The sequence below is a fragment of the Sinohyriopsis cumingii genome, unplaced genomic scaffold, assembly GCF_028554795.1.
Source record: "Sinohyriopsis cumingii isolate HCF-2022 unplaced genomic scaffold, ASM2855479v2 utg001237l, whole genome shotgun sequence".
Lineage (NCBI taxonomy): Eukaryota > Metazoa > Mollusca > Bivalvia > Unionida > Unionidae > Sinohyriopsis > Sinohyriopsis cumingii.
In genome coordinates this window covers 1,399,449-1,423,354 of record NW_028315973.1, presented here as the reverse complement: position 1 = coordinate 1,423,354, position 23,906 = coordinate 1,399,449, and the positions used below count along the sequence as shown (strand labels likewise).

Sequence of the window (23,906 nt, the reverse complement as noted above, 5' to 3'; positions counted from 1 at the left end):
GGGCACCAAAACCCCTTTGGGCCTTTATCGTCGCCCCGGACGCAATTTACCTTCAGTACGCCACTGAGTGCAGGATAAGCGTTAACTATTATTTTTTCATGAACAGCGATTTTGACATCAGACAAAGGGTACTGGACAAATTAGACCAGCTATCTTGGTCATTCTCTTGCGGCATTACAGTTTTGGTAAACAGAACTCTCTGTCATTATTGATGCGTTCATTTTCTGGCTTAGGGGGGTGTAATAGGCCTCTTTATCAACCAGATGACAACTTTGAAGGCTGCGAGTCCTTCTCTGCGGACAACAAACAAAAAGGTGTAACATTCTCCTGCTGTATCTTGACGCTTCTAGTAATGAAATAAGTTGAAATTACATTACATCCGAAATTTCCTTTCTCGGCATCCATTAGCCTAGTGTGAAATGATAAGCCAGTTTTCTAGTTTCCATAGCTACACTCATTATTGATGAGGCAAGAATACTGCAGACATTAGGGATATGTCACATGTTTACTTAGCAACGCCCCACCGTTTGCATTGCTGCATATGTAATGAACGCGTTATCAAGGTGTAGTGCGCATTATAGGCTATAGATTACTTCACCGCGCATTTTGAAAGAAAATATATAGGTGTGGTAGTTTGTAAGCCCCCGCAGTGATAGCTTTATATAATAAAGGACATAGCGCGAACAACTGATTCAAAGCAGGTACTTGTGAGAAAGAAGCAGCTATTTGCAGCAGAGGATAGACACAAGTAAGTAAATTTAAAACCCATTTTTGCCACGGAACTAGATATTGAATTATCAAGATATGTCTCAAATATTTTGGAATATCTGCATGATCTTATTTTTCTTCTACACTAAAACAGTTATTTTATATTGCTCTTTCGATCTCTAGCAAGGTGCCTTTAAGAAATGCTGTCTTGCATTCCATTCCTTATTTAAAAATGGGATAAAAAGAGAGTTCTGACAATTTTTCATTATGGAAATCCGAATTAATTTGCTCGATTATCAAATTGAAATCAAGCTTCTAGCTTCTACTAGGATTTCATTGTGAAATAATATAGTTCCTCTGTGTTAACTTCTAAAATTCTCTTCAGATGCGATTACAAAGTAATTTTGTTCTTCGTAGATGTTTTTGTGGTGCAATTTTTGTCCTTTGCTCTTTGATTAGTATAAAATATTTTCAAATAGAGATACGAATGAAAATAAGGGCATTTTACATTGTATCATCAATCTTAGGGAAAAGAAAACCTGATATTGTTATAAAAAGGTAACGTTGACTCTTTCAAAAAGATTCGACACTACTCACATATTTTTGACGAAATAGTAATGATAAGCAATTGTATAGTTTGGTAACTATGGTAAGTAATGAAGTTTTATATATATATATATATATATATATATATATATATATATATATATATATATATATATATATATATATATATATATATATATATATATATATATATTTGACTAACATTTCCAAAAGTAATATTTCAGAGCAGATATATTTTTCTCTAAATTTACTTTTCAAAATGGAATGATTACAGCTTACACACTTAGAAAAAGAATACGTTTCAGCCTATGCATTTTTTATTTTATAACCTGTTTCTGAAATTTTCTTTTGAAACACATATGCATCTTCAAAATCCACCGATTTCTATATATTTTGTTCAGGCAGTGTAGTTTTTGTTTAGTTTTTGTTTTTCTTGTTTGGTGGGGTGTTGCTTTTTGTGTGTCTTTCTTTTTTGTGTTTTTTACTATTATTTTAATCTGAGTTAAGTATGTAGATAAAAAGCTACACACAATTGCTAGTTTAACTTTTTATCCCGTAAGGACAAAGTCACTGCTAGTAGTTGGTAAACGTACTAAATAATTAAATATATTTGACGGAAACTAATCGACTGGGGTACAATATACATTTATGAGAAGTCGTGAATGGAATATTGCCATTTTAATTGCAGTTTTTATCCGTTCCGTATAATGCACCAACTACAGATAACTGTTTTCATCGTGATTTTATTTATTTATTTATTTACTTTATTTATTTATATACAGTATTCTCTTTTTATCGCGATTTTCACGAGCGCTACAGAATAATCAAGCTATAAATGAAGATAGCTTGTCCGGAGTAATACATCAGCAAGGTTGAGTCTTGAAGGAGTTTTAAGCATAAAACAGATTTTTCAATGCTTTAAATTAACATTATAATTGGTTCCCTTAAGATAGAAAATGAACTAAAGTGAAATTAACTAAAATGAAATGATAAAACAAAATGTTAGCAATTAAAATGGGTCCCTGACCATATCGTCGTTATAAATGAGGGACTAATATATTGCGACTGAATTAAGGCAACGAATGCTACCCCTGTGTGAATAGCTCGTAGCTGTAAAATAAGAGAAATGAATGCCGTTAGAGCGTACACTAATTGGTCCTGCAATCATTGTGAATGTTTGAAGCAAACATTGTTCTCTTACTGAATTGTAGAAGAAAACATAGTTGGCGATTTATCCAGACATTAAGCAGGCTTCGTTTAATAATGTTATCATTATTATCATCATCATAGTCGTTGTATGTCATCATCATCATCATCATCATCATCATCATCAAGAGAAAATGTAGCAGTAGCAGTAGTCAGAGAAAACATGTTACATTGTTGTTGGGGAAGGACAAGGTTTTTATATGGTCTTCGTCTATGAACAATTCAGTTTTTTTTCAGTATTATACGGCACTAATGCAAATTACTTATGGCATGTTTTGTTTCCAGCTTCATGGTATTATTAAATAAATAAATATAAAACCACAAGATACGCAACTCTCTCCGTTGGTTCGTTTTTTAATAATTCTCACAGTGCTTCTATTTACATAATTTATATAAATGTCTATAAAGAAAAAGATAATCTGTAATTCATATGAACCAAATTTTGCGTTTTTATATATTTCAACTGAAAATTGTTCGCATTATTCTTGCCAGTTAGTATCAGTATTCTTGCCAGTTACTATCAGGATTTGTGCTAGTTACTATAAGTATTCTTGCCAGTTATTATCAATATTCTTGCCAGTTATTATCATTATCCTTGCCAGTTAGTATCAGTATTCTTGCCAGTTTGTATCGGTATCCTTGCCAGTTAGTATCAGTATTCGTGCCAGTTAGTCTCAGTATTCTTGCCAGTTAAGATCAGTTAGGTTGGGATGTGATGGACTTTTCCATAATTTTCTGAAGAAAAATGTATCGTGAATGAACAACTTTTACAAAGACTTATCATGGTAAGGGAACGCTACGGTGTAATCTTACTTGTCAAAGTTGTTTTCTAATAAATACAGAGATGACTAATTTATTGGGATAGATATATTCTCTGTGACAGATCACAGCTACGCGTTCTTTCTCTCATTTACGTGTTAGAGACGTCGATGTAATATGAAAAATGTATATCAATAGTACCATTCTAATAAATTCAGTATGATGCTATTTACAAGGTTCTTATACGTTACGTATAGCCTTCACATAAAGGTAAAATAAATTCATGTCACGATATGCATAACAAAGATATATGATTTATGCATAACACTGAAGTCTAAAAAAGCAATACTGAAAACATATTCTTAAATTCTTTAATCAGATTACACATCATACCATGATTTCGAAAAGAACTAAAGTTTAACTTTATTCAAACAACTCGATACATATCTTTTATTCCAAAATGTTATGTCAAGTTCATTTAAAATGGTCAATTGGCTAATGAATATTTGTTTGCATTTCCAATGTTTGTCATATAACTAAACATTTTTGGTTTATCCGAATATAATTTACTAATCAACGCAGGTAAATGGCGTTTATCCAAAAAGGAAAAATCAAACAATAGTACAATCTGATCCGCCGAAAAAGTCATTTGCAACTTAATAATCAAGATTTAGCCAACCTTCACGTGTATTTTAGAAGATGTGCACCGTTTACTGCATAGAAGCAGTTAACGCACAAATCGTTTTTAATCTCTGATCATGTGCACTATTTCTGAAAGTTACTGAGACTAATGTTTGGTACATTAACTGAATAGTGCAGTACTGAGTCATTTTAACGCGGTCTTTGGGAACCATTATGTAAACCGCCCTATAGTGAGTCTGCCTAATAATGAAGGACATGATATGCATAATTTAATTACTACTTAATGAAATGAGATATATGACCATGTCCGTCTTATAACAGGAACCGCGTTACAATGAAAGAACATCTAGAGAGCTGATGCTGCCAAAATAAGTAATCATGGTCAGGTACGGTGGCTAGGTGTAACAAATGGTGAACGCTCTAAATTACGAACTCCACTGAAGTTGATTAGTATCTTATGACATAATTTCCTTTAATTTGGTATAATTATACGTCTTTACTTTGAACCTTTGTGCTATGGAAATTGTAATACTTTTATATTTAAGTTACTGCTGTGATGAATGTATTAATATGTATACGTTTTATATGTAAAAATATCAACTAGATGCTTTTTCACCCTGATAAAATAGATGCTTTTTCACCCTGATAAAATAGATGCTTTTTCACCCTGATAATTGTTTTATTTCCATCTTTGTGTCCGGATGTTTGATCATTGGTCTGTTGATCACAGGACGATTGATCATAACACGTTGATCACAGGACCGTCTTATCACAGGACCGTTGGATCACGGGATCGTTTGTTCATAGGATGTTTGAGTATAAACACGTTTAAATTTACAAAATATGGAAATCTGAATTGTTAAAGAATTTAGGAAAATAATGTACTCGATCATTTTTGAAGAAACTAAGTATTTATTTTATTTATAACATTTTTACTCAAAACCACGGGAGCGAAACCAATAATAAATTATTTTATTAAACTTAGTTAATGCAGGTTGTTTTTCTGCACCATGGTACACGGTCGCTTTTCTTTAAATGAATAGGTACAAGTGATCGTAGAATTTTGTTGATTAGTATATTATCAGCAAATATCGTTTATTAGCATATTATCAGCTATATCGTTAATTAGTGTTATTAATGCTCTTTTTCATTTCACACGTATTTACAGACATTATCGTGTTTCCGCTATTACCATTAATGCCAGGAGTAAAACAAAGTTTTAAGCCTTGACTATGAACAATTGTTAATTCCCGGGGAAAAAAATTACTTTCAAGATAAATTGCAAGCTAGTAAATAGGTTCATTAATTGCTTTTTTTAATCTTTTTTGGGGATTACGGAAAAGGTGAAAGGCAACTAATATTAAATAAGGTTTATTTTGTCACAATCACATCAGGAAAATTAAATGGATTCCAACAGCCCTAGATGAAGGATACAAATAACCGCTTAGCAACGTATTTATCTGAAACTGTGAATGGGAACTAATGGTCTGGATGATTAAGAACAGTAATGAACCAAAAATGGTAGCCATCGTTATTGAAAGCATACTTTTTGGCTGCCTTTTTCCGTCTTGATTATATCAGCAAGAATAAGAATACTTATATGGTAACTTGGAAAAGGGGAGTTTGTGACCTCCAACAAATCTATAGGCGCACGGAATGGGGGGGGGATGGGGGGGGGACTGACGGAGAGATTTCCCCGGGCAAAAGAGATCTTGGGACGCCAAAACAAATGATAGAAATTAAATTACAGGAAAATCGTTTGCGGGGCCATCGTCGTCGCTGCGGGCGCTAGTTTTTACCCTTAGTACGCCACTGCATTAAAGGTACATTTGGGGCTGGACCTAAAATTTGTAGCAACAGAGCTGATGTAAATCAACACGTATGTAATCCATGTCAGGCACATTAGGATCTGATAGATGAGTCTCCAATAATGGTGTGACTAAATTAAACAAAAAAAAAAAAAAAAAGATTGGTATCGAAGACTTTAAACGAACTTTGGCGAAGTAACATATTAATAAAATTATTTCTTCACCAAGCCAGGGATATGATCAATTTTTTTTATTCTATAAGAAAAAAACAACTTTATCCTTCAAAATGAAAAGGTAAAGTTCTTCCAATATTTATCTCCCCTATATAAGGCAAAGTTCTTTCAATATTTACACCCTCCATACAATATTTGGCCCTCTGGGGATGATATTCGTCTTGTGTTCGAAGGAAGTGCTTGAAATAGAGAACGATAACTGTTTCCGGTTATTTGCAGGTACTGCAAATAATTATAGTGTGGGGTGGTTATGTGTCATTATCAAAAGTTAAAATTTATTTTGTTATCGCTTTACTTTACATTAAATCAATAAACAGTAAATTTCAGTCTCCATATACTGTCTACTAATTTGTGTCCACAGGCGAAGTAATAATAGAATATTTTCTCAGAATACCTGCACTTGCTGCTATAATTAAACTTTGGCCCAGAATGGCTTAGTGATCTAAAGCGCTGGCCTTGACCGATCACTGCCCTTTCACCTCGTGGGTTCGAGTCTCGGACGCGGTCAATGTGGGTCTGTGAGAAAGCTTGCTAGTAGCTTCGAACCGGGGTTTCCCCGTGTTCTTTCTCCACCAATTATACTGGCCGCCACGTATAGCCTGTCTTGCCCTGAGAAATGGCTTTAAACCTCAAAACAACAAATAACAATAATACAGTTAATATTGCCAGCAATGATTTACTTGTTATTAAAACATTTGGGACATGGCGGGGCTTTGAAAAGGAATCATTTCGGAAAGAAAATACTGCAGCGAGACAACATTTGTGACGCATTGTCTGTGCACATGAGACATAAAGATCGCGCTTTCATTATCGTTGACACGTAGGTTTCGTTGTTGACATTCCGAGGTTCGTTGTCTATGGTCTGTGATTTTATCCTAGTCTCCATCTTTAAAATCCACACACTAACTACCCTCTATCAACATAACACCAGAAGATGATGAAAAAAATAGGAGTCGAAATCATTTGGTTGAAGTAAAGAAATTCAGGAATCAGTTAGATAATGAATTTTGTAATATGATAGGTTTAGAAATTCCGAAGTGTTTCATTTTACAATCTTTCTGTTCGCTCCACCATGACCCTACCTCCAACCCCTGTAGGGCCGGATTTAGGCATAAATTAAACAAACTACAGCTTATGGCCTCGCAGTCTGAAGGGGCCCATTAAAATTTCAGAATTTTGTATATAAAAAAATTGTTACAGTTTTATTATACTTTATATTTAAGCAATAATTTAACCCTTGATGTTTTGCATATGTTCGCTATTATTATCTACACAATATATTTTATATAAATTACATCCTTTACATTGTAATCATTAGCAAAAAACTGCCAGGTTCAGTTGTTACACAACCTTATTCTCTGTTAACACTTAGCAAATGGGGTCTTTCAAGCTTCCCATAGCTTAGGGCCTTATCGTGTCTAAATCCGGCCTGAACCCTTCTCCCTCTCCCACTTTTTTACCGCAACTCAGAAGGTTTGTAGAAAGTATAAAAACAATCCAACTACTGTTTTATATATTAAAAAAATAGGATTAATACTGCTGTCCTTTATATCACGGATTTTTTAATTCTTAATACTTTTGATTAATACTACTATCCTTTATATAACGGATTTAGGAATTCATAATACTTTTTATTAACACTACTGTCCTTTATATGACAGATTTAGGAATTCTTAATACATTGGATTCATAATACTGTCTTATATATATCGAATTTAGAAATTCGTGATACTTTGGATTAATACTACTGTCCTTTATGACGGATTTAAGAATTCATAATACGTTGGATTAATAATAATGTCCTTTATATGAACGATTTAAGAATTCAAAAATACTTTATTCACGCAAGCATATAATGCGTATGGTGTTTGCATCTGCATTAACTGTGATCGTCTTACATGTCAGCCATCCTACATGTCAGGCCATCGCTATGCGCTCAAGATTAAGAGGTTAGTGTTAGGACTAATCGGCCTGGTGTCAGAATAATGTGCCTGGGTAGGACATCATGCCCCAGTGCTAGACGTCACTATCAATTAACACACTGAGGACATCGTAGCGATATGACTGAAAGATTGTTAAAGCTACGTTAAAAATCCAAAATGCATACACACTTACATGTCAGGCACAAAATTACAAATTAACATTGCAGATGAAATAACACATACGTCATTGTTAATTCAAAATTCTCTCAAATAAGGGCAGTTTATTAGTAGACAAAACATCAAAACATAAATAAAAAGATGAAATGCCGTTCTGGAAAGGTCAACAGGAATAAATAGGAAAAGAAACAAAAATATTGTATTGGTTCTTCTTTTGTCGTCCTCGTTACAAGCTGTTGAAACAACCTTGAAGTAATAAAGTGTTTCCAGTATTTTATCAGTCTTTGGAGGATTGAGGATTTTTGCCATGGTTTCTGGTTGGATTGAACAACAGTTCGTTTTTATCTGAATAAATCGCATTTTGTTTCATTTCACCTAAGGGTTTTCATTTCTGATTTAATCTCAAATGATACATTACAAGGATAAACAGATAGTTAGAAAGTAAGTTTCCTGAATAAAATTCACGTCATGTAAAGAATACCCTTTCTCAGTAAATATACCGTTTACAGATATTCGGGCGCACATTTTTCCTGAAATAATTTTACATCATCATGAACACTTTACAAGAGAAACTAAAATGTACCATTGCAGTCTGTAGAAATCTGTAGCTTTCTTAAATATATGTGCCTGATTATCTATCTAAAATTTTCATATACTCATGTCAAAAAAAGAAAACTGTCGATTATGTCTGTGTAAAGCATTGCTGAAGAATTCAGAACAAGAAACATTAGGATAGTAATGCAGAATGTGATTTATTCCTTTTATCGCATCAAGTTAACAGTAATAACTTAAATGATCAGTTGACTTAACGATAAAAAGTGATGATAACGTAATTGTTTGATAATTCTATAATGATACTATGTTTAAATATAACAATAACTAATTTACTTACAGTGTACAAATGTTAGATGCAGAATTTAAAGAAACGATAAGTTTAAGAGTGTTAATTCGTTCAGGGAACTAATTTGGCATATTGGATTATCCGTCCATACGTTCGCATTTGGAAGAAAAAAATGTTTTGTACGGAAAACTCCATATATGTGGTCAGCCTGCAACCAGTGGCAGACTTTAGCAGCTGAAAATTCCTTCGGTCCAATCTGCACGACAGACGTCATTCTAGTTCATTTCGCATTAGCGGTGTCTTCCTTGTTTTTCGATGCGCCCGAGACTTTGACTTCTATAATGCCTATCTTTTGCAATAATCCTGCCAACAAACGTATAAAATCTACGTAGCATCCAATTCAAATTAAGAAAGTGTTAAAATAGAATATTTATAGCCATGTATGGAATAAGAGGCAAGGAAAAATTTCACTGACACGATTTCAGAAATTCGAGTATTTTAAATATTGCTTGGTAAGTGTCTAAATTTCACTTTTTCATATAGTTTCAAACTGGGTATATAACGGTTTTAGTAGCATTGTTATAGCATTATTAGTAGTACTACAACATCTTAACCTATATAAAATTTCGATGTTTCTGTAATTTCTCATTTAAGTGACTCAAGCCACTAACATATACGGAATGAACACGACGGGTATGTCCTTGTTTGGGTTCATGAACCACTACAACTCACGGCATAACTGTTTCCATAGACTCTTGTTCCTTCACGTGCGACATTGCTGAACACAATCACGTGCTCCTCTCTGCTCGCAGTTCTCGTGCATTAGACGTATTGCGATCACAGTTCTACTTCAATGACAGTAATGCATTTAATTGTTAGGACACTTCGTGAACTAATAAAGGAGTTTATTCATATTGTGAAAGTTCATATTTCTTCAAAGGCCGTAAGATACAACCAATTCGACGCGAGCAGCTCAAAGCACAATAAATTCCAGGTCAACTTTGTGACGTGGGTAAATATGATATTCCGCTCTTTTAGCATTCTAATTAAATCTATCAAGTGGTTGTTTGATTAAATAACCAAATTGCCTGTGATTAGGCCTTTGTGTAGTCAAAGCATCTTATTAGGGACTTTTGCTATGAACTGGCTCGGATAGTATTCAATCCAAGGAAAATGACTCAGATATCGATCCTTCGCTTCCATTGTATTTAGGCCATTGCCGGCTCTAGCACTTTTCTCCCCATCGTAATTTTTTTTAATTTATAATGTTTAAAATAAAAGAACAGAAAACATACTTATTCATCCTACTTTTAAAACCTGTGTAATACTAAACAGACATAACACATCTTTTTTGACCTTACAAACTTCGATGGAAAGGGATTAGCTTATGGTAAAAGGTATTCATAGTTTCTTCACACGTCATCGATTATCGTCCGTCAACATTTATATGGGGGCCCCGAGTGGCCAAGTGGTCACCGTTACGGATCACTGCCATCTCACCTCTGTCTGCGTGGTTTGAGTCTCTGGCTCGGCCAATGTGGGTACATGAGAAAGCTTACCAGTAGCTTCTCGTGGGTAGGTGGTTCTTTCCCGGGTTCTTCCTGCACCATTTATACTGGCCGCCATGTATAGCCTATCTTGTGCTGAAAATGTCGTTAAACCCTACAACAACAACAACATTTATATCTTTGAAATAGGTTCATGTTAATTACATTAAAGTTTCCGTACCATTATATTTGAGAAAATAACAGTTTGTTGTAGATAATATTATTAGATAACGTCTCCCGCTGTTATATTTACTCTCCAATACATGAAGCTTATCTCCTTTGCAAGCCAGTTGTCTCACTTCCACGCCATTTTTAGGCGCAATTTATATCTTTTCCGGGCGATATTGTACTTACCAAACGGATCCGGAAGCAATAACTCCAATCTCATTCCGACTCGGCATCAAGTTTATATTTTCTTTTCCTTTTCTTTTTTTTTTTTTTTTTTTCGTCACGGAGTTGCTCGCCATTAAATTGTCATTGGAACCAAAACTGTTAATTCATCAGTATGGGGTGGGAGTGGGATTGAAAACTATTCAGATTTTTATTTTATTTTTAAATAGGATCCTGCCAAGTTTGATATTCTGATACTCTGTAACTTGGATGAGGCTTTTTGACGGAAACTATATATTCTTTCTCAAAAAGGAAAACGTTTTCACACAGGCAGGTATGAATGATTGACGTTATAAGATTACATAGATTATCCAAACCAAATGTATTAAATAATTTAGCATGAATATCACGTATTAAATATTTTATGCCACTGAAATACCAAAGTGTGCCTATGTTTTATACCAGTAATAAAATGTGAAAATATGCAATAGAATATTGCCAAGGGTCTTTGACATGCTAGAGATGTCTGCCAGACTAATCATATAATCTGGTCGTAATCCAAACTGAGTACATAATCTGGCTACAATGGCAACGTATGGCAATTAATTTTGCTAATACTATTACGTTTATCAACTTAGATTTGCTGTGTAGTTTTCAATTTCAAACTTAAATTCGGCTATTTTAGGAAGGATTGAGCCAACAAATAATAATTTATTATTAATTTCTCCTGTACATTTTTATGTATTATATTTCCCTAAATCGATTGTTTTATATGCTACTAATGCTTAAATGTAAGCTTCAGCGTAAATGAAATCATATAGCAATGCGCTTGATATAAAAAGTATGTTTCACTATATGATTTCATTTACACTATAGCCTGGTAGTTGGCATATATTTAGTCTGACAAAACACGGTGAATCAAGGATATCAATCAAGGTTCACATTTGAAACTTACGAAAAGTGCATTTGTTATAATTTGCATCGTTCGTATCTTTTTTGTTGTTGTTCCTACTTCATTTCATCTTCGACATTGTAATTTATTGATTTCGGCTCGAATGTGCCTGCATAGGAATAACTAGACAAAAGGTTGGAAATATATAAGATAACCAACTGAACATATGTCATGAATGTAATTGAAAATAAAGTATGAACCTCATCTTCATTAGGATTATGTTTTTACAAATGTAACTAAAACTTATTCCTTCAAATATTCTAATTATATAAATAATCCAACATCAATAACCAAAATGAACAATGAACTGAAATATTACTCATTATTGGATACAAATACCAAGCCTCAAAATAAATTAAATTGATGAAAAATATATCTTAGAACAAAAACAAATACCTGATTGTTTCACTGAATGTACCCTCATCAAGATGTTGATTAATATAATAGACATGTTCTTAAAGTATGTGATGACTGTTGTTTTCATTAACACTGGGGAATTGCCAATCACGTCTTGTCCTTGTGCTATTAAATAGCCTTAACACAATATGAGTCCCATTCCTCAAAATACTGTGTTCCAAACATTTCAGCTTCAGGCAAAATTGCTAAACCAAGCTGTGAAAAAGAAAAATCTGGCCAATCGTAAACAGGTGCATGTGCAAGAGTGGCTTAATAACAGTGTTGGTAATTCATTTCAATGTCGCTAATTAAAGAAAATTGAAAGTTATAGCCAGTGAACCAGACTATAAATAGTATACTTTCAATCGCATGCGTACTCATGAATAACGCTACTAATAATATACCAATGTTAATTAAGCTGTAATTTATATGCAGCAATGATCATAAGATTCAAACTCTGGGGAAAGCTTCCCTACGATTCTGAAAGTTGGGAAAGAATCACTTGTAGTTTCATCTTCTTGTAAAAGCTAGTTAATTTTAATGTATTTCTCCCTGGATGATTAAAGATGGGATTGTTACACACTGAGAAAATTTCTGAAACCAAAATGTATTTATTAGCTATGAGTTTCGGGATTAGATTAAGGTGGTATGACTTGATTCTTGGTGTCATTCAACATACAGGTTAGAGACCAATTCTCGCCGGGTACCAATTGTCGCTATAGTAATAATAACTCGCGCCCGCACGCGAAGTTTCGGTTCCTGTTTAGAAAATAAGAAGATTGATTTTAAGCTGACAAGTCCGAGCGAAAATAAGCATTAGGTAAATCGATTATGTAAAAAAAAAAAAAAATAACCAAAAATCCCCACTTTAGCCCTTTACGCCTCCATTTACTGACGTGAGGAGTCACGTGGTATAATTAGCATACATAGGTCAACCAGAACTACGTCATAAAACCATACTTTGATGTATTTTCTCGCTTTTTATTGCAGACGCTGTAAATGAGAATTACAACATTTCCACAATAAAGCATCCTCAATTAAGCGTTTTCCTTTTCCCACACTTATCCATAAATACAACAAATAGCATGGCCGCAACATTCATCTCTAATTTATTATCAGATCTTGTTAACACAATTCCACTAGCATTCACGGTGTCTCCAGACTCCATAGTTTACTTGCAAAGAAAGGTCAAGGGCCAATAGCCAGGGGGCATTGATTATTTTATTTCTCCCAAAATGGGAGTAACAACTCTTTTAGAAAATGTTACATTGAAAAACAACTGTTACCCTTCTATGGAACCGCAAGCACCATTACTATCAACACGAAAGCAACTATCAATTATTCCAGGCCATATCAATTAATTTCTAAACTAGTAAAATTAAATACTTACTATTTTGGGACAATTAAAAAATAACCAACCTCCTAATTGGAATTTAATATTTGTTTTATTTATCTTTCTTTTGGTTATCAAAAATGTATATGAAACAACTGTAAAAAAAAACAACATATTCGGCTGACAAATAATTTTTAGTCCACTTATTTAGACATCTAGAAGGTGTTTTCCACTACACATTATTTTAATGGATTTTACTTTAAGATTTATTAAATTTTTGCATCATTATACCTCATTGTCAAAATTTTAATAATTCATGTGAAAGAAAAATGATGATTTTTTCTCAGATAAATCAAAACAAGCAATATAAAACCTGTCAATAAAAATAACTTCTTTCTTGTGACTGTTACATACAACAGTAAAGACAAGAAATAAATGACTTAATTTTATTCTAACCGATGCCAAAGAGGTATAGAAAGGAAGAACTTCAATCTGCTCTGTCATCTATAAAGCAGAAAAGGCGCACAATTTCACAAGCATCTAGGTAATTCCAAGTCCCTAGAAAAACTGTAGAAGACCATGTCAAGGGGAAGGTAAAAAAAAAAGCCCCTCGAAGACGTCCGATATTAACAACAAATGAAGAATCATCCATGGTCAATTATATGAAGTATTCGGCACAACAAGGTTTTTCGCTGACCAGAAAAAATTACCAGGCAATATCTAATTACCATCATGAAGAAAAATGGGCGCCATTCTCTATTTAAAGGTCCCAGCGACAAATCATTCCGAAAAAGAGACATCCTGAACTATGAGAGAAACATGCTGAGCCACAGGACCGAGTCAGGAACAGGATGTCAGACATGCATGTGATGAATCAGTACTTCACTCTTCTTGGCGACACACTACACAGATTAGGATTAGACAACAAACCAGATCAGATTTTCAACTGCGATGAAACAGGATTTAGTGGAAAAGAAAAAGTAGTCACAAAGTTATTGATATCAAAGGCCAACACAGTTACCAACATCTGGTCACATCACTGCGCATTTACGCATATCTGCAAGTGGAAAAATTCTTCCTTCCTTTTTGATTTTTGAAAGATGTTTACCTCATTTGGCTTATAAGGAAGGTGTTCCAGGTTCCTGGTTATTTGGATACTCTGCTAATAGGTATATGGATGGAACACTCTTCACTCATTGGTTTAAGGGGAAAAAATTACGTCATTGTGGATCAGCAAGACCTGTGCTACTTATCATGGACAACCATGACAGCCACATAAGCCTAGATGTCATCAAGCTTGCACGAGAGAATCAAATTGAATTATCGGGTTTGCCACCACACACAATCCACATTCTACAACCATTGGATGTGCAAATTATTGGTCCACTGAAAGCAAAATTCACCTCAATTGCAGTTAGCCTTGGTTACATCAACAAGAATCAAATATTAAATAAAGCCAAGTTTCCAACAGTGCTGTCTTATGCCCTTGATCAGTTTACCACTTATCAGGTCAAAGAAACCTTTACAAAAAATGGTATACACCATTTGAAAATGATTTGTCAGCCCGTTCCATCATGTGAACCATCCACATCAGCAAAACTATCTGCTGATGAACAATTACAGCCATCAAAAGCAGTCTATCCAACCTGTGGTAGTTACATTGGAGTAAATTCCTTGGTAGCAGAAGGCCTTATACCTCAACAATTATCTAACATCTTCCCAGCAATGCCTGTTAAACCGCAAGTTAGAAGAGCAAACCTGGTGTTACATTCAAAAGTACTAGCATGTGATGATTTTTACAGGAAGTTAGACGAAAAGGCAACATAGGATAAGAAAAAGCAAGAACTGAAAGAAGGACGTATGAAGGACAGATTAGAGAAGAAAGCTGAAAGAGAATAAAGAGAAGAATAAATCAAGAAAATGTTTGGAAGGAAAGAAAAAGAAATCTAGCTCTGATTTAGATATATATAGTGTGTGTAAGTCCTCTGATCCACCAGTGAAAGAGTCTGAGAATGTTGAAGATGAGGCTAAGGATATATTCTAGGTTCAATGTGGCAATTGTCCACAATGGTACCACCCGTCCTGTATTGGAATATATGCTAATGAAGAGGGTAACCTTGGCAAAGATGACACGGAATTCATCTTCAGTCTCTGCCTGAAAAATGAAGAATAGTTAAATTATTGTTAATAAATAAATCAGTTGTAAAAACTATTATGCTACAATAATGAAAATTTATAATAATTTATTTAATGTTGTGTTTCTTTTATATTTTTTTCCAAAATAAGATGAAACAAAATTCATCAGCATCCTGTGCCTGAACAATAAAAATTAGTTTTATTAGTGACAAGAACTGAATCAGTAATAAATTATTTATGATACAATAATGACAATTTATCATAGTTGGTTTACTGATGTTTTCTTGTTATATATATTCTCCAAAATATTATGAAAATATTAAAATAATTTTATGCGACTCATGTTTTTAATTGTGTATTTATTTTCATGGTTTCCTTGTCATTATTTTTTTTATAATTATTTATAATTAGACAGCCAGCTAATTACAAAAAAAATGGTGTAAAACATGATGCGACTACGTACCTCGTTGTTCACCGTGTAATGATAACAGTCGAATTCTCGGCAGTAAAACGCATGTTACATATGTAATTATACGTGAAATTAAATATCTTTGACTCCTTAAACTTCATTGTTTCCATACATTTATTAAAACTGCAGAGAAGTATGCATTATTGTAAAATTTAAATGTCACACAATGTTAAAACAAAATCCGTTTTTTCAACCGGTGAATAAGTAAAATTACATGCATTCCTATCATAATTCGTAACTGGTAAAGAACATTAATTTGAATTACAAAGCATCACAAATTAAAAATATATTAATCAGAAATAACTATATTTTCATTTAATGAAAGAGAAAATTTAATCTGATAACCATGTGTGAGTAGATCAATAATTTTTCAACATGTGGCGACAATTGGTACTGACTCTCCCGTAAAGTTCATCACCAACACCGTGCTAATTAACGGTCCCCACGTAACGGTTATGTTGCTGATTTCACATTTAACACGAGGAAAAATATTGTTAAAGGTCCTGCTTTGTGTATTCTACTGCCAAGGAGCAAGTTCATGTCGATAGTGGATGAGTTAAAAAAAAAATACAGGAATAAGTGGCGATAATTGGTCTCCAACCAGTACAGTCATCGATACGTTTCCATAATATTTAGGCGTAGGTGTATAATCAATCGAATATTAGGCACTTATGAAAAAGGCTGACTTTATACTTCATCCCATAATCAAATTTAATTTGCTTGGAATGATTGCCTGTGAAAAGTCGTACGATTGAAACTTTTGAATTTTTGTTACAGCTCAGGGTCTAAGCAATCGAAAATCAATTAAACGTGTATGGGTACATTTTTGTGCTACTCTTACCTATGTATTTATCTTCACATAAGGGCTATTACATATAAAAATGTTGTAAAAATTTACCCTGTTGTTTACTGTTCATAAAAAATGAGATAAATGAATATTTTAAGCATTTTTTTCAGTATGACACAAATATTGATAGCATAGACCTTTCCGCAAAAAAAGTTGTTGGTTTATGGTAGATAGTACTTTCCAAATTTCCTTATCTTTTATTTTATCGCAACTGTTATTGCGATTAGTAAAATTGTAAAACAATAATTTGGTCTTTCAGAAAGTTTTCAAAGAGGACGCGAGTGAAATTGCTCATGAGACAGTTGCAACTATGCTTCCCATCCATTAAAACAATCCAAATTATGGATTTTTCTTAATTTGATGATCTCTGCGAAGAATGAACCAACAGGAAATTCTGTAGAAAATGATGTCTCCACTGCTTCGTCTGAACACAATCCAGAACTGTATCATATCCATCGGTACAAATAAGTAGGTAACTGCGATCCGGATAGACATTGCATGGGTGCTGAATGCCGATTATGCTATTTATCGGGCTGCAAAGATACGCCTTCAGCCATACGCGATATAACGCGGTATTTCATGCTGTAGTATAATAATATTGTGTCATTTTTAAACATGTATATAATACTAGATCAAATTATAATAAAATGACGTCATATTTACACAGCTTGCACACGGCGACGCTGCTACAATTTCATTAGTTTTTTTTTTTTAGTCCAAAGTAATGTAAAACATGACATTTTGATTATGTGTTTGGAACTATTTCGTATTCTGTTTCCATAACTGTCTGCATGAACTTACAGGCCTAAAATAAAGTCTGTTTTTCATTTGGTTTTCTTTTGAATTTTTTATCTTAATGAATGTCTTTAATGAAGAATCGCAGGCAGCGTCATTAACGTTAAAACAAATAACTTAATATCCGTTTTCGTTTACTTGACACGTTTTGAATATAGATATTCAAAGGTTATTTAATAAACTGATATAAAATAGGGTTCATAGAAAATCTGACTTATACAAACTTGTGGACTTGTACTTCGTTATACCACAGTAAACTGAATTTGTAATTATTTGTAACTTCATAATGTTTCCCGATGCATCATACACCAAATGTTAAGTAGAAAGGAACGGCTTGGAACATGCAAGAACAAAACAACAGGGATCTACTGCAAATTTAATTTCAAAGCAAGTACAATTAAATAACTGTTTTCAATGTTCGTTAAAATGCGAGGAAAAATTCCTTTCAACGCATTCAAACAAACTTTGATAGCAATCCGCTTTGAATGAGAAAGTTATTTTCTGATTTAGGAGAATAATACTAAAGGTCGGTAAATCTTGCTAGAATAAAGTTATAAGGAATTCCTTATTCCAACCGTTGTCGCAAGCCAAGCGGATACAATCCGACAAAAGCGCGTAGAGGATCATCGCATGTGGCTTGTGACCATGTATATAATTCAATATCGCAAAACGGATGTTTTAGGTTCGTTCCATATGCGAGAATGAGATATGGATAGCCGAATGGGTCTTAAAAAGCTGAAATCTTTATATTTTAAAATGTGCTGATGAAAAAGTTGGAACAATACGAAGAGAGCATGACAAATTAATCACTGTTCATAAGAATTTTGTGGTTTACGTAGTACTTAACTATCCTGAATCCTGAAATTTGTGAATTTATTCCAAGAACGACAATAACAAGATTTTCGGGAGGGATACGGTTGAATACAAAACTACCTGCCGTAGTTTTGAAAATGTATGTTATAAAATTAAATTACGTTTATTACCTTGTTAATGATTCTGAAACTCAGATAAATACAAACTACGAAACATTTTTTGATCGAAGTTACGGCTACCATGCAGGTAATTTTGGAACACAGTAATTGGAAATATAATCATTAGATTCTCAGAAATTATTTGTTTATACGTCATACAAAAATTCTAAATACTGTGGTCTAATAAACATTTGGTAAGTGTGTAAATGCATGTTTAACGTTCTTGAATTGATTTCCTTGTGAAGAATTCATCAAGACACATTTATAGGAACCGTTTAATCTACATCATCATCACCATCATCATCAGCATCATCATCATCGTCGTCGTCGTTGTCATAGTAGTAGTAGTAGTATTTTCTATTCACTTTTATATTATCCGATAAATAGAACTTGGCTACTTCATAACTACTTCAGATGTCACGATTCAACATTAACATTATTCATAGATACCTAAAACATATGGGTGTATTTAGTGACATGCCTTTAACCGTTTGAGACCGCTCCGCTGGCCTAGTGGTTAAGAGCGTCCGCCTCGGAAGCGGGAGGTCGTAGGTTCTATCCCCGGCCGAGTCATACCAAAAACTTATAAAAATGGTACTAACAGGTGCCTCGCTAGGCGCTTAGCATTAATAAATTAGTATTTGGCTAAGCGGCCTGGTGTCAGGATAATGTAACTGGGTGGACATCATGCTACATGTCTGCGACATGATGTCCCAGTGCTAGGCATCACTATAATCTGCCACACTGAAGACATCGAAGCCATATGACTAAACAGTTGTAAAAGCTACGTTAAAAATCCAAATCACGCTCACATACACACTTAACCGTTTAATGTATATTACATATCATTAGCCTCGTTTTGGAAATTGACAGCTATAGGGTCCAAGACCTGTGGTGGTTACTAGGGATTTTGCAATAAGAAGAAGAAAAAGAAATATGTTTGCGTTTTGCACTATTGTCGATTGTTTCACCGGAAAGATAACTTATAAAATTGTGTTTACCTTGAATATTCTTTTATTCTATAAAACAAACATCTAGTTGTATTATTTACTGAGTTCTATTTTTAAAAATATAGAACGAAAACCTATGAATATTTTCCTTCTTTTTGAAAAATTGAACATTTCTGCTTCAGCTTTGTTGTTCTTTCCTGAGATACAATTTAATTATTCATAGAAACGGGAGCAGCGGTATCTCCGTTGTTTGAGCGTTAGACGCATAAACTAACGGTCGCGGGTTTGATACCCGTGCAAGATAGTCCAGATCGGCTGCTTAATCGTGTCATTGGGAAAGGCATACGGCAAAGAATCCGACTAAGTATATTCTACACATGAGCATTAAGGAATAATAGAATATATACTAAAGAAGATTAAAAAAAAGAAACTAAACATCATCAGACTAATTTTTGCACATATTTTCCTACTTCGAAAATTAGTTGAAATACAGAATGTCTTCTGGACCCTCAGAACCTACCCAGATATGTGACTGAGAGAAGTAAGTATCATGGAAAAAGTAACCCAAAAATGCACTCTTCGCAGTGTGTTTATAAAGAGATAAAATTCACAATTATAGATTGTATATTTTATTGTTAGGTCTGTCTGCTCTGATGTTATAAAACCCCCACAAACTTCCCTTTAATCTTAAATATATGACGCTGAAACAAATATAGAGTATGGTATTGTATTGCAATTAGGTATCACACACTGAAATCGATTAATATAATTCATCCGTTTGGTCTTTCCTTTTAAACATGTAACCGCATTGTTATGCAGTCATGTTCATGCGTGAAAGCCAGACAGACAAAATGCTTTTTACAAGATTTCTTTAGCAAAGCAAATATTGCTTTTGTCATTTCATTTAATTGCATGTTTTTGACAATCCAAACTTCTTTTCAACAATATGCATACAGATGCGCACGCACGCATAACGTATAAAGTACAATATGAGATGTAATAGCACAACACAGAATAACATAATATTTAATATCACGAATACAGACACTGATAAATTGTATACATGCATGCTGAATGTTTGTATGAATATATGTAGGTACAAACGGATTAAATATATCTCTTCAAAATAGTTACATATGACCATAAATACAATATATGTACATTTCGTAATACAATCGCACTGGAAAGTTGGCACACCATGTAAAACAATGTATATGTAAAAATACTTTGTTTTATTTCCTCCATACATTTTGTTACTATAAACATTGTGCCAAACTTGCATGGGTGTGTAATTCTGTCACCATTATGCGATTTACAGATTCTATAAATTTACATGCGGATGTAAATTTATACATTTGTACTAGTTCATGTAAACGATATATTGTTACGAAATAACAATTCCTTCAGTTATTTGACGGGAGTAAACTTATGCAAATGTATATAAAAAAAAAATACACAACAATTACTGCGAATTATTTTGGGTTTCGTTTTTTATTTTCTTTTTTTTTTTCTTCTTCTTCTTGTTGGTTTTTTATGCATTATGACATTAGGACTCCGTATTGCGATACAAAGACTCTGCATTGCGATACAAAGACTCTGCATTGCGATACAAAGACTCTGCATTGCGATACTAGGTCTCCGTACTGTGATACTATGATTCTATTATGATACTAGGACTATGCATTGTAATATCAGGACTCCATATTGCAATACTGAGACTCTGCATTGCAATCATAGGACTCCGTAATGTGATGCTAGGAATCCGTATTGCGATGCTAGAACTCTGCATTGTGATATTAGGACTCCGAATTGTGATAATAGGACTCCGTATTGCGATACTAGGACTCAGTATTGTGATACTAGGACTCCGTATTGTGATACTAGGACTCCATATTTTTATATTATGATTCAATATTGTGAAACCAGACCTGTATTTTGAATCTTACCCAGAAATAATATAAACAGATCGCATATGACTTAAAAATTATGAACAATTTAAGACAAGAAGAAAAAAATTAAATAGCAACCCCAACGTCAAAAGCATAAAGAAAGTAAGGACTGTTCATCACAGTTCTATTTTATCAGTGCAAACAAAATGAAAATATCAGATTCTATCGTCACAAGTCTTTAGAAAATTTTCTTCTCAAATTTGTATTTCAGATAAAATGCAATCGAAATGCTATTCAAGGTGGAATTTTTCTAAAATGCATTTTCATGAAATTAAATGTCTTTATAGATGAGAGCGATAAATGATGGAAGCAATTTTTAAGATATTGTTTCTTCCCAAAATAAGTCATACCTACCAATGCGAGATGAATGTGCTAGGATTTTTAAATTTCTTTTTTTACACGTTCTATTTTTAAAATTTTATTTTGCTTTGTTTCGTTTTTTGTCATGATTGGGCCGGTTCTAACTGGTTTGACACTTTGTGATATCTCCTATACTGAAACATCGGAATTGTACGTGGCGACTGAGTACATGCTTTTCAGTTCTTTGGAAACAATATATGTTGGAAATGTGTAAATAATTGATTCATAATAGAATTGCTTATATAAAAATAAGTATTATGTTCTATCGGCAATTTGCCTTGGCACTAGAGGATAACAGAATCCTTATACTCAGTCTTCTGTATTGCTACGGCAAATGTTTCCATATTTCAAATACGAGGGTGATCCCAATATTTTGTCTTCATATGAATCTGCCATTTAACTTTAGTCATGGAATGATACCTTTTGGTGAATTACTTTAACAGATATCAAATGCATTATGGAAAATGAACTGTTTTGTCTTTTTCCGTTTACAGTTTGGCTTGTTTTGATTGTTTTTCTACATCTTTGGGCAAATTCTAATCACTATTGGCAGGCTATAGAACATGATATACTACAGTTTCAATCGTACCACATTTACCATATTGTAAAAATCATTGTCATTATTTTTCACTAATATGCCTGTCATAATGTATCTGCAGAAAATGTGGATTTACACAAAAATGAATGTTACAGTTAATAAAGGATCAATTGACGTATTGTATCGACATTGACATAATTATTCTAAGTTAGTTTTTACTAGCATTAAAAATAATATTTTAAGATTTTTTCCTTCTTTCAGATCAAGGTTAACCTGAGACACATCGCCGTTGTGTTTGGCTGATCATCATTATCGGCCCGAAATGTACCGCCAGTTCAAAATAGCAGCTGATTTCCTGTTCTTTCCGCTTCTGTCCATTGTCTTAATATTCACCACTGCAGCGGCACAAATGGAGGATGCAAACGATATGTCCAGGGTGTGTATTCTAAACGATCACCTAAAGAGCCTCAATTCAATTTTAGAGTAGTTCGTGTCAACTAAAGTGCAGTTTTAGCTTAGTTCATGTCAACTCCAATGCTGTTTCAGAGTAGTTCATGTCAATTCCAATGCTGTTTCAGAGTAGTTCATGTCAATTCCAATGCTGTTTCAGAGTAGTTCATGTCAACTCCAATGCTGTTTTAGAGTAGTTCATGTCAATTCCAATGCTGTTTCAGAGTAGTTCATGTCAACTCCAATGCTGTTTCAGAGTAGTTCATGTCAATTCCAATGCTGTTTCAGAGTAGTTCATGTCAATTCCAATGCTGTTTCAGAGTAGTTCATGTCAATTCCAATGCAATTTTAGAGTAGTTCGTGTCAACTCCAATGCAATTTTAGAGTAGTTCGTGTCAACTCCAATGCAGTTTTAGAATAGTTCATATTACCTCCACGCTTTTACAGATCTCCAGGACATAAAGTTGAAAATAGCTACATGAATCACTAGTTAACAACATTTCCTGGTCAATATGTTGTACTTTCTTAAACCTACGGATGCACGCTCCCTTCAACTTGCATTACTTCCATGGTTCAATATGACAAACACCCAACCTAATCACTTTGACACAAAAATCTTTGGTTATCATTTTTTTTAATGTAAAATAAAAGATATTCACAAATATCACATAAACTGAAATTGCTATGGACGTTCTAGACTGGTTTTCTGCTTAATACGTGCTCATCAGCAAACTCTTTTGAAACAGAATACCAAACTATGCACAGTAACTCAAAAGCCCATTATGGAAAGTGAGTTCTATTCATCCATCATGTTGGTCGATGCATAACTTAAATACGTTAGGAACTTTAAAAAGACTTCATATAACAAGAGTTTAGGATTGCAATCCATTTAATAACATCATGTGTATCAATTTAATTTGCATTGTGAGGATAAGTATTTGAACAGATAACTAAGCTGCCTGACTTTGTATTTCGTGATATTCGTATCATGTTCTTTTGAGACTAATAAAGGAAGCGACT

General features: G+C 33.6%; 1 protein-coding gene across 1 annotated transcript in view; it reads left to right on the top strand.

The window, feature by feature from the left end:
- Positions 1 to 593: 593 nt before the first annotated feature.
- Positions 594 to 23,906, top strand: part of LOC149772708 (uncharacterized) — a 60,017-nt gene continuing 36,704 nt past the window's right edge. Inside the window, exons 1-2 of the mRNA XM_089947452.1 lie at positions 594 to 748; positions 22,698 to 22,872. Coding sequence (XP_089803578.1) covers positions 22,759 to 22,872 — 114 coding nt within the window. The 5' untranslated portion in view covers positions 594 to 748; positions 22,698 to 22,758. The remainder of the gene's footprint in view (positions 749 to 22,697; positions 22,873 to 23,906) is intronic.